Raw genomic sequence first — 13,129 nt, 5'->3', positions numbered from 1 at the left:
AACAGGGGACTGAAGGACAGAATCTTGAGTACTAGAGGCTGCCATCATTTACTTTTTCAGCACAGAGAGGTTGGCAGGGTAAGGATTAGGACGAGGTGAGTGAGGCATTTACCTTGCGCACAGAATTTAGGGGTGGTGGGAGGACAAAAAACTCAGTAATCAAGATAAATAATAGTTTAATTCGGTATTTTTAAAAATTAAAATTAATGCCAAAAATCCACAATAAACAACAGGCCAAAATTTTAAATAAAGACAAGACATTATTGTTTGTTCACACACTTGCATTTCTGTGCAACAAAACAGTTGTTTTCAAGCAGCTTGGGGCTCGCAGGCCTGTGGGACCATTGCATCCCCTGCAGGGCAGGTTGATGAGGGGTGACACTGGTGTATGAGCAGATTGGTTAACTGATGCCTTTGTAGACAGTCGTATGTTTTGACTGTAGGGCTTTTATTAATAAATGTTTTCCACTTGGTTAGAAGAAGGGTGAATGTTTGATAAGTATACATAGGGGCACATACTGCTCTTTTCCTCAGGTTCTGATATAGCCTGGCTGTCACTGCAGGTTTAGAATATAAAGTTTATGGTTTTTATCTGGGGGGAGTTGAGATTTTCTAAAGGAATTATGACAGTGATTAAGTAAAGTGAAAAGAGGAAAGGGGAAAGAAAGCAAAAAGAGAGCTTTTTTACTTTTCCTGCTCCAGCTTCTAAACCATCTCTACTCTGCCTGCAGCTTGACTTCTGATGGCTACGATTTAGCTGTAAGTGAAGTCTTCAGTGGAGCACTGAGTTCTAATGCTGGCTGGATCACTAACAAATGGCACATCTGAAAATGAGCTCGGCATTCCCGAGCTTCCTTTTGCTCTCCTTGTAGAATGAGTAGTTGGGCTCAGTGACTTCTCATCTCATGTGCAACTCTGACAGCTCACACTCTAGCACCTACTGATACTTGTAATAAATTCCAGACTATACCTTGATAATGTGACTGTTTCTATTACTAAGCATTGCACAATGCTTCTTGTTTCCTAAAAAGGATTGTTAGCTTAGTGGATGAAAGTCACATTTCTTTTCTTTTTTAAAAGATCAACTTGAATTTTATTTTATTATTTATTTACTTATTTTTAATTAAAAGCATTTATTTTATTTTTTTAATTTATTAAGGTGACATTGGTTGATAAAGTTACACAGTTTTCAAGTATACAATTCCATACTACATCGTATATTGCATTGGGTGTTCACCACCCAGAGTCAAACCTCCCAATGTCACCATGTATTTGATCCCCTTTATCCTATTCTACCTTCCTCCTCCCTCTCTTCCCCTCTGATAATCACCAGGCTGTTGTGAAAGTCACATTTCTGATGCAATAAATCCCTAGTGTCCCATTGCTTCTGAAGACTTTGCACCCTGAATTATCTCCTTTACAGTTTTTATCTCTCCTACCTTCAGAACACGCTTGAGTTTCTCCTACATGGAAAACAAAGCATGACTTTCATTCTCCCCCTCTATTACTGTTCTAACTTTCACTATCAGATATTTTTAAAGAGAGCTCTCTATCTGTCCAGTACTTTCTCCAACACCTGTATATCATGTTCATGGCTCTCTCCTCAGCACTGAGGATAGTAATTAAACAATACTAGAGACTCAGTAAGTACTTACATAATGAAGGACTGAATCCATGTGAAATTAGTGTCTCCCCAGTTACTGCTTAGAAATGAGAATTCTCAGGGTCATTCCTGAGGCCACGCAGGAATGACTCTTACAGATTTTGACACTAGTCACTGTCTTGCATTCCTTCCCTTCACTGCTGTCCTTGATACCTCTTTATCCTGCGTCTCCCTCCATCCTCTTGACAATGACTCTGCCTAGGTCAAGCATGACTTTCTCTTCCTGACTATGGCTCCTTAAATGGAGGGGACGGCTCCAGGTTTAGTTTTGTTCTTTTTTTTTTTCTACAGAAATCTCTGGCACCACCAACTCCTAGGGTTACCTATAAGGGGGAGACTCTCAAGTCTGAATCTCATCTTTAGCTCTTCTGTTACCTCTTATCCTACATTTCTGATTATTTTTTAGAGATAGAAGGTTGTACTTTCACTCTAAGCTTAATGTGGCATCACTCTTGCCTCAAAATAGACTTTTCTCCTAAATTCTCTGACTTTATTTCATATGTTCAGCCCTACATGCTCAAGAACTTTTTCTCTTCGACTCATTCCTCTCCTTTGCTCCCTAGTGCTAATAAAAGATCAAGTTCTTTCTCTCATATTTATTCATTTCATTTGTTTCTATTACCATAATCTTTATTCAGAAATCTCACACTTGAGAGAGTGAAGGAATCTTCCCACCACATGCCTGCCACCACCAGATATTCTAAACCCGAGGTTTAATTTGTCATAGTTCTGCCCAAAAATAAAAAATAAAAAGAAACCAGTGTTCTCATGATTCCCTTCCTCTTGGCTATGAAATAACAAATACATGTTTATTCACTAAACTGAGTATTTAAAACCCTTTCTAAAAAACTTCATTCTTTTTAAGAAAACATCTTTATATAGTAAAATGCATAGATCTTAGGTACATAATTTGGTAAATTTTGACAAATATATACCTATGTTACCAATATACCAATCAACATATAAAATATTCCTTTAATCTTAGAAGGTTCCCTTGTACCCCTTCTAGTCCCTCTGTAGCCCCTCATAGGGAACCACTGTTTGATTTCTATCACATAGATTACTTCTGCCGGTTTCTGACTGTCGGATAAGTGAATAACTCAATATGTACTCTTTTATGTCTGGATTTTTCCATTCGCTATATTTTTGAGACGCATCTATATTGTTGTATAGAGCAGTAGACCATCCTTTTTCATTGCTGAGTAGTATTCCATTGTATCAATATACCACAGTTTATTAATTCATTTTCCTGTGGTATTTAGATTGTTTTCAGTTTAAGGCTAATATGAATAAAACTGCTATAAACATGCTCGTACAGTATTTTTTGTAAACATGTTCTGTTTCACTTGCATAAATTTCTACATGTGAAATTGCTCTCTAAAACCCTTTATATTTTAACCAAATCTACCTTTCTCTTTCTTCCCACCTCCTCTCTGTCTCTCTTTCTCCCTCCTCCATACCACACATGCAGATGCCCTCACTTACCCCTAATCTCCTCAACTAAATTCTAATCTTTTTGAGTATAAAAAGATGTCTCATTTCTCTTTGGATTTAGAAGCCTTAGCCAGGGTTCTTAAGCACATTAGATACTTGGGGAATATTATTTAATTGAACAATTCACCTAATTAATTGAAGAAGTCACACTGCCATTCTATATTATGGTGGTAGAGACAATTAAAGACCCAAGGACTGAAGTGTCCTGGAGAGGTCGGTGACTCATAGCTAAGAGGAATCCATATTTCATTCTCTTTCTCTGCATGCCCCCTACAGTGTAGTCCCCCTAACACTGCCTCTTAGCCTTGCCTGTAGGCTGTCACTGCTCATCATTTTTGGAGTGAATTAAAAGGTCTGTCACATGGAGAGTAGTATCAAGAGTGCTAAGTCTATAGACAAGGTGCCTAGGTTTAAATCTAGGCTCCAGAGATGACTAGTTGAATGAGTATTTTTTCAAGCTATTTAAATTTCCTGAGCTTCAGTTTTACCCGTACGTAAATGAGGATAACCACACTATTTCTTAAGTTTGTTGTGAGCGTTACATCATCATCACAACTAATATTTTTAAAGTGCTTTCCGTCATCTCATACTGTTTTTATGCATGCTGACTCAATCCTCACAACAGCCCTGAGGTGCTACTACTACCTTCATTTTACCTCAGGGGAAACTGAGCCACAGAGAAGTTAAATAACACGTTGAAGATCCCACTGCTGGTTTATGGTGGGGTCTGAATGTAAAATCAGGCAGTCTAAGTCGAGAATGTATATACTAAACCCCTAGAATAAACAAATAAGATGATGCAGGTAGAATGCAATGCCCAGTGCCCCATACATGTACATCTTCAGTAAGTATTACTTGCTGTCACTGTCATTATCATCATTACCATTTCTATTCCTCATTTTTTAAAAATAAAGCATTTAAAGGCACTCATGTCATTATTTGTCTTCCACTGAGGTGGTTTACATTTGAAATGAAAGTATAAGGGATTCCTTGTTATGTCAAGTTTTGAGTTCAAGTGTCTTAGGTCAATAACAATGATGTGACAGTGGTGGTGGTGGCTCTATCTTTTAACAAATATCTGTTTGGGTGCCTCAATTCTGTGGGTAGTGCCTCTGAAAAATCTTGAATACAAATTTCTAGTACTTTCCATTATAGGAGTTCATAGAAAGGTAAAATTTAATCACTGGGTCAGGGTAACAGTAGGAGTGATATAGCACTGCAACTATATCTTCATTAAATCATTTAGGCCACTCACCCACTGATACTCTTATGTCTTGAGATTGCCTGTCCCTAAGCAGCCTAAGTTTTCTCTTGCTGGTTCTGTTTCAGAACTCAGCCCCTACATCACATGGGAAAGCACTAGATTTCTTGCAGTCTGCCAAGGTCAAATGATCACTATGTCTAAAATTGCCACCACTCTATTTCTCATCTACAGTCATCCTTAGTGACTTGCACGTGATGCATCAGCACAGCTCTAGAAGATTTGAAGTCCTCCTCTCTCATCTTTTTCCTCTGTCTTACAACCCTCAATTGTGAGAATAAAGTCAAAGGATAAAACATAGCTTCACTCCCTTCTTGTACTATGACTACTTTGCTCCTGCCCAATGCTGTGCTTTTTCCTTCCTTTATCATCTGTGGTTAACCTCAGCCATTCCAACTTAGGAGCTATATCTCTCTTAGCAGAGCTTCATTTTTATTTCTTGATGTCTAAATAATAGGAGAATTTAGTCATCTGATTGCATCAGCTCTAAGCCTATGTGGGGTGAACAATTAAATAGCTGTTGAGAGAAAACATGATTTAAAGATATGGAAAACGACTAAAAATGCTATTAATTTTTTTCTCTCATCTTAATTTCTAGTGAGTTCTTCATGCCCGGGCTAGTTGACACACACACCCATGCCCCTCAGTATTTCTTTGCTGGGAGTAATGTAGACCTGCCGCTTCTGGAGTGGCTGACCAAGTACGCATATCCTGTAGAATACAGATTCCAGAACATCGACTTTGCTGAAGAAGTATACACCAGAGTCGTTGTAAGTATCCTGCTTGTGAGTATTGGTATATTATGCTCGGTCACCTGTAGAAGCATCGTTTCTTGCGGGCAGATTTTAAATATAAAATACAGGCAGTTAAGGCTAGGATGGACTGTAGAGATTTCTTTAGTTCTTTCATTGCCCAGTGAGTTTGGGACCACCTCCCTGACACAGCTAGTCACTAGCAAAGAGAGAATTTGAGTCCAAATTTTCAAATCCCCAGTCTGGTGCACTCTCATGACTCTCTGTCTTTTTACTTTTCATGTTTTATTTTACTAAATTTGAGTTTAATGCATATGCGTGTTCCCTTACTTCTGCCAATCCACGGTACTGTTCTGGGGACCATATGGAATAGCTGTGTAACCTTTGGAAAGTTCTGCGATTCATCTTCCCCATCTGTAAAAAACGGAGATAAGGATAGTACCTATTTCATAGGATTGTTAGGATATTTAAACAAGTTAATATTTGTGATGTTCTTAGAATAGCGCCTGACACATGGTAAGTGCTCTATGTGTTTGCTTTAAGAAATACTCAAGAAATTTAAAATTAAAATTTCAAATTACAGTTAGAAGGCTATCATGTTACTTTAGTAGCTTCGCAAGGAGGGAAAGTAGGATGGTCCCCATCACAGGGGATGTGGGAAGAGCATTAGCACCACTAGAGGGAACTATGGGGCTAGTTCTGTCGTTGAACAGTGGCTATAGTGCATGCCAGCTGTTATGTTGAAGGCTCTGAGGATGTCCTTCCTTCCATTCTCTCAAGAAAATCAGTTCCTTTCTTTGTGCCCCAACCCTACGCCCAATTCACGAAGCAACCAGAAACAGCTTCTTTAGTTGATAATTAAAGCTTATCTGACTACTTCTTGTCATTCAGCACACTTAGTCTGAATATTCCTGCATTTTTGTTGGACCCATTGATGGTTCTTCTCCTAAAGTGAATAGTTGTGTGATGCCGACACTATTATAAGCCTTTTCACCCAGGTTCCCTAGTCTTGCATCATTTAAGCCTTGAAGAATAAAAGCAAGTGCTATCATTTATACACTTGCCTCATTTAATTATAAATTCAGTGTAATTGTGGATCCTACATATTTAGCATGCATCCACATGACACCAGAAAAACTGAGAAGGATTAAAGCTGTGTATGAAGTTTCTGGTACATTGTGGTAATAAATTGTGTGAACCACACCAAATCTTTTTATCTTCGAAATTTCTTTATACCTTGTATTGTTCTAAAAAGGGTTTGAGATATCTTAAAGTTGCCTAATATACAACGGAAGAAAATGAGTCATGAAATGGCAAAAGAGAAAAAGGGAGGAGGCAAAAAAAAAAAAACAATTAAAAAAAAAAAACAAGAGGTAAATGTATGCCATGGGGGTCCACACATTTGTTAGCTTTATCACAAAAGTGGCTTTACGTGTCTAGCCCCTGACCCAGAGAGGGGAATCAATTTTAAATTATACATTCTGTGTATGATTAAAAAATAAATAAATAAAGTAAAGCAGATATGATCCTCTTAGTGATATTTAAGAAAATTAATCCCAATATTTTAATATAATGACATGTTATGTTTTCAAAATATATATTGTTAAGGTGCTCTAGTATCGAAAAGTCCAGATATATCTCTTACGTTTAGAAAGATTATCTAGAACTATGTATCCTTCAGGCCATACTCCATAAACATTATTTCAAATCAGAGATTTAGTAAGGTATTTGATGTCAATGAGTACAAAATAGGTGTTATTCTCGACGAGTATTTGCAGTGCATACATTCTATGTATCTGATTAAGAGCAGGCCCCCACACTTTGGTTGACAGCTATTTCAGAAAGTTAAGATTTGTTAACTAGACCTGTCCCTAGGCTAAAGACTGCCTGAGGCAATGCACAGGGGTGCTAAGGCCCTACCCATGAACAGAACTAAGACATTTCTGGTTTCGTTTTTGCTTTTCTCCCTCAGAAAACAGTCTTCCATCTATACTTCAACATATGGGTAATCCAGACCCCAGAGTTTTACACCATAGATTTTGACAATGATAATTCACTCTTCAAATAATTTAAAGTGTATATCAGCAAACATCTCCTGAGATTATTAAAACATCACAAATTGGGTGAGAAATTGCTTTTTTTAAATTGGACTGGAATGGACTAAAAAGAGTAGAAAGTTCAGGAACCTATATGTTGTACAGATAATAGTCAAGGGACTGGAGTGTGAGGTTCTTGGTAAATGTGCCAAGACAAACTAGTTGTAAATATTCTCCCGGGTAATAGAATGAATGTGCTTACTCTATGGGTTGTCAAAGATTCAGCAGATCACTCTGATTCTAAAGAGGCCTGAAATCATTACAGGACAAGGAGCGGGGAGGCCAGGAGTCAGGCCACTCTTTTCCACTATTTTAGCTCATAGAAATTATCTAATCTGCGAAGAGGCTGTTGCTATTGGCCTTGAAGCTCGTGGTCAAGTTAACTTTGGGATCTATTTTGAGCTCAAAAGCTTTACCTCAAAACCCTTCTTGTCAAAAATTGAAGGCTGAGGAAAGGTTGGTGAATCCAGCCGACAGTTCGATGTTATTCCTGATAGATTTCTATTTATAAATGGAAAAAAAACACAAAAATTGTCATTAAGAGGAGAGCCTTTTGGAAAGCTTATGAGGAACTAGGGTGGAATAAAGGCCTGGGAAGCCCAAACATAGAATGTTAAGAAGAAAGATATACTGCATTTTAGATGGCCCGTCTAGTAATATTTTTAAACCTAACTCTTATTTTTTTCAATTACGTAAGTCACACACATGTGGCTGGTTTGTTAAATGGGCTGAACTCAGGAAACAAACAGATTAGCTTCCTTTTCTTCTTTTCTTCCTCCTCCTTTTCTCCTTCCCTTCCACCTCACTCCCCTCCCCATTCTGTGTGGTCTCTGCCCATAATTATAATTCGGGCAGATTTTTGAAATTTCTAATCTTTCTAGTTCATTCCAGTCCAATTTGCGACTGCAATTTCTCATCCAGAAGAAACTTTTCTAGATGAGAAGCTTTACTTCCCGTGACTCACAGCAAGGACCTATTGTCAGTGTCTGGGTAGTACTTCCATTGTCCTCGTTCCTAAATTCCATTTTGATCTCATCTTCAAGCCCAGATTTTTAAAAAGTGTTTTTAACATTTTGAGAATTTAGAAAATGTTTAATTACGCTTCTGTTTTAATTTTGAGTTTCATTTGATTCCAGTTAGTAAATGTAACTTGTGTGATGATTCTCCTTGGGAATGAATTCACTGTTATTTTATGACCTAACAAAAAGTCGATTTTTACAATTATTCTGCACATTTTTTAAAAGATTGTGTTTTCTCTGCCGATATGACATTTTTTCTATTTCTATTAGGATAAGTTGTTAAAAGTGTTAAAACCAAATCTACCATTTCCCCTCTCTTCTCCCATATAACAAGAAAATTAGATGCCTTTCCCTTCTTCATGCTATAACCTCTCTCACCGTGTCCTGCGTTATATCATCTGAAATTTTAGTTCAGTTAATTTTTCCACCATCTACACTTAATTTAAAATGAACCTTAACTTTTAAATTTAATATTTTAAAATTTATTTAATTTAATTCAAGTTTATCTTTTAACATCTGCACTTAGTTTAACAATGACCTTTACTTTTTCTTTTGCTATTCAGATCCTTTTTCTTCTTTTTGAATTTATTTTTCATTTTCCTGGAATATAGCCTCTGATAATCATTTTCAATAAAGTGGGTGATAAACATTCCAAATCCTTGAATTACCAAAAAAAGAAAAATGGTTTTCCTTTGTTCTAACTCTCAAATGATGAGCTTTCTCTATAAAGAGAATTCTATTTGAAACGATTTGCCCATCAGCTTCCAATGTGCTGATGTCAGTCTGATTCTCATTCCATTCTGTCTAATTTTCTGGCCTTTAGGATTTTCTCTTCATTCCTGATGTTCTGAAATTTCACTTAGAGATTTTTCTCGCCAGTGCATTCTCTTTAACAGGTAATTCATTCAATATGAGAACTCGTATCTTTCTTTCATTCTGGGAAATTTATTTCTCTTACTTTCTCCCTGAGTATATTCTTCCCTCCAATCTACTCTTTCTTTTGGTAACTCCTATTAGAAAAAATTTGAAACTTTTGTATATACTTTTGTATTACATTCGTAAAGAATGCCACGGCCCAATTTTGTAAGTCATTAATTCACTCTTACCGTTATAATAGCCTATTCCTCTTTCAAGGATATAATTTCTTATCTTATTTATCTGAGGATACTAGTTTTAGTTCATTTATGTCACTTGCTACTTAGTAATTCTGCTTCCTCAGGTGCTCATTCAACAAATACTTACTGAGCACACATTAAAATTTAGGCACTTTTGTAGTAGTTGCTGGGGACTGAATTTTTTGTCTCTGTAATGATATCAGCTTTTCTCCTGGACTTGCGATTCTGACAGTGAGCTCATCTGTATTTGTGGCCGACTGGCACTAATCATCCTCTATTGGCAGCCAGATGTATTTTGTTTTATATATATATATATATATATACATATGCAAAGTGTTTTAAATTTGAAAAAAGTTGACATAAAAATCCAGTTTTTCAAATTTGCTTGACCTCTGAGACTAACTGGCGACGCTGGGCCTTCATTTGCTTTTTTCAACAACTGGCTGAAGCAGAGTAGAGGCTGCAATCTGAGATAGGGCATTTTCTTACTATTATTTAAGTTTAAATTATTTTTTTTCCTGAGAAGTTCTCTTTCAACTTTTCCTACAACCGTGCTGTTGACTTACAAACTTTACTTACAAAATTTTTACTTTTGGAGAGGTCTCATTCTCTGATTTTCATAGCATTCTTTTCTACATTTGAGAATACAATGTCTTTTTTTTTTATTTCTTTGAGAATGTTAATCATAAATTTTTAAAAAATTTATTTAAAAAATAAACATTGCCTGTGTCCTCTAAGATTTTTTTTTTCCAGAAATTTTCTTCCTCTTCTCTTTCATAGCAGCTCTCTTCTAGTGTCCTTTGAACCTTGGACATGTAAAAATGATGCTCTGAGTTGCCAGTTGGAAGATCTAGGTGAAGGTAGCACTTGTTGACCATTGAACTCTATCACAGGATGATCAGTGAAGGTGGTGAATAGCCTTTTCAATTGTAGGTCCCACTTGTCATTGTAAGGACATCTTTCTTCTACAGCCACTTATCTTCTTTAGGAAAGATTCCTTCAGTGTTGCCAGGACTGGTAGGCGTAGTGCATGTGGTATATTGGGCAAGATGACCGAAGGTCCTGGAGGTGAGCCAGATTTTCTCTTAAATCTCCGCTTTTAAGCTTATATCTCACCTGTCCTTTAGGGCTTATATCCTCTAAATACTATCTAGTTTTTACAAAGAATAAATTTCTCCTGCAAGGAACAGTTTAGGGGTGGTTGGCTAATTTCAACAGAGAGAAGGGTCCTGCCAGAGTTTAATCATCAGTATTCAGACTTTGAGCCAATTCTCCATTAACAACCTCATGCTTCTCTCTCTCTAAGTTGCTTTCGGGTTCTCATTCATAGTCTTTCACCTTCCAGGGAGATGTCAAAATGTTTCTTCTGTTTATGCCTCTTCTCATGTTCTTATTGATTAATAAATTTTGTACTCCTTTACTGTTATTTTAGTGGAACTTTGCTAAGAAAGGGATATAGATACATGTGACCTATCTTCCAGGTTGAACTAGAAATTTGGCTAAATAATTTTATCCTGTAATAGATAGAAAAAAATCTCATTCACTCCCAGATACAATAAAGTTTGCATATCCTTAAACAAACCAAAAAAAAGAAATTAATTATTATCAAATTTTATGAATTCCGTGGCACAGAACTATGTGAATCCAGAAAATCAAAAGTATCAACTTCTAAAGCTTACGTTTTTGGAATTTCGGTACTTTTGTTATTTACCTTAACTGTATTTAATATCAAGATGACATACCTTTAAATAAATACATTTTAAAATTAAAAACTAGACTTCTGTTTTCATCTGTCTATGCCATGTGACTTTCTGGGAACAGGCGATTCATGGTTTTTGTGATTTATTTTTAGAGGAGAACACTAAAGAATGGAACAACCACAGCTTGTTACTTTGGAACAATTCACACTGACTCAACTCTGCTCCTTGCAGAAATTACAGGTGAGGAGATGAAAGCATGATTTATGGGCACATCAGATAAAGCCAGCCAGACTGTGTGTGGCAATGGCTTATACTTGTGGGCAGTTCTGCCTTTTAATTGCTAGAATCTGAGCATCACACTTCTTGCAAGTAATTAGGTGTCTGTGTATTACTCTGACCCCTGAATGTTTTTTTATGTTTTAAATAATTTGATTATTTACTTATGGTTTTTGGTTCCTGAATGTGTGTATAGGCTTGAATTTTTTCTATTAATTTAAGGCTTTTTGGAGCAGATTTACTAATTCTAATGATGGCAACAATTTATTATTATCAACAGACATATCTTGGCGGTTGGTTAAACTCGGGGCACTGTGCTAGATGCTGGGAACACAATGAAACAGAACATATCTCTGCCCTTGAGAAGCTAGACGGGACTAATTGATTTAAAACCACATACATTGGTTTATAACTTTAGGAACAGCTATATTGCTCTTACTAAGATGTCTGGCATTGTGCAAAACACTGTACATGAATTATCTCAGCTCAGCTGCAAACAGCCTTCTGGGGTAGTTACAGATCGATAAACTGATGCTCAGAGAGTTTATGTCACACAGCTAGTAGGCAGGGCTGGGACTTGATTTAGGTTGATGATTCCAAATCTTATACCCAACATAGTGCCTACACATAGCAGGTGCTTAGTAAATGCTGCTCGCTAATGTGCTAATGCTACTGCTTACTGACCAAGGTAGTTTATGTCAAAGGCCTGAAAGATGACACTGAACAGACCTACTGACATTTTTGGAGGAGACAGAGAGAACCCAGATCATCTGGGAAGACGTAGAAGGAATCTTTAAACTGGGCTTTGAAGGGAAGATAAAATGGAGAGAGAGGAAAATGTCCTTCAGACAGGGGAAATGACATGGACAGGGGTATGGGGACAGGAATGTCGATGGTGGACATAGGAAGCAAGGAACAGAATAGCCGAACCAGAGGACAAGATTCATTGCACAATGGGGTGGGAGAAGAGGTTGGGCAGATGGGAGGATTCAGATTGTAGAGAGATTTAAATATGTGTCAAAAACTCAAAGAAGGTTTTAAGTCAGAAGCGGTATGTGATGAATGTGGTGTTTTAAGGAAGATTAATCTAAAGGCCAGTTATTAAAGTGTAATACAGGGAAAGAGAGAGGCAGAAAGACCTCTGAAAGATTCTTATGACGGAGGTGGAGACATTGTAAAAAAAAATAATAACGTTGCCCAATGCCGATTCAACTTTCTAGCTAAAACAGAATTCCTCTAGCACCTCCAATAAGGACTAGATTCTTAGTGCTGGGAACTGCTAGTAGGACTAAATAAAATTCTTCACAGGTAATAATATTGGTACTGCTATTGTTAAGAACAGCAGCAGTATCTTTTTTCTAAGCCTTATGGGCCACTTTATGTACATTACTGAGTATATTCCTCATAGCCCTGAATGTATAAGTTTACACCTTAAACAGATAATATCCACCACCTGGAAGTAATTGAAAGAATCAGGAGTCAAATCCAAACCAGCCTGTTGAACTTCACTGCCCATTTTACTATTACTAGACCTTGCTACTTCTTCTATAGATCAGACAAAGAATATAGAATAGGGTTCAATTCACTGGAGAGTGGTAGGGCAGGAGACAGGAGGGAGAATGTGAGCTGTGGGGAAAAAAAAAAAAGAAAAGGAAGAAAGAAGAAAAAAGATGTAGACATGTCTAGGTCTAGCAGAGTGTTTCCCTAGGGTCTGAGGCTGTCCCCTTTCTTTTCATGCAAAAAAAAAAAAATG

The 13,129-nt window shown here is 37.0% G+C and overlaps 1 protein-coding gene across 2 annotated transcripts in view; it reads left to right on the top strand.

Annotated features, from left to right (window-relative positions):
• GDA (guanine deaminase) overlaps window positions 1-13,129 on the top strand; it is a 76,926-nt gene that overhangs the window by 37,485 nt on the left and 26,312 nt on the right. For both annotated transcript variants that reach the window (XM_016150053.2, XM_016150042.2), the window contains exons 3-4: window positions 5,017-5,188; window positions 11,253-11,340. In XM_016150053.2, the coding sequence (XP_016005539.1) occupies window positions 5,017-5,188; window positions 11,253-11,340 (260 nt within the window). The remainder of the gene's footprint in view (window positions 1-5,016; window positions 5,189-11,252; window positions 11,341-13,129) is intronic.

The sequence above is a fragment of the Rousettus aegyptiacus genome, unplaced genomic scaffold (assembly GCF_014176215.1).
Source record: "Rousettus aegyptiacus isolate mRouAeg1 unplaced genomic scaffold, mRouAeg1.p scaffold_m13_p_3, whole genome shotgun sequence".
NCBI classification, from domain to species: domain Eukaryota; kingdom Metazoa; phylum Chordata; class Mammalia; order Chiroptera; family Pteropodidae; genus Rousettus; species Rousettus aegyptiacus.
Note: the sequence above shows the minus strand (reverse complement) of the source record. Positions and strands in the feature narration are given on the sequence as shown.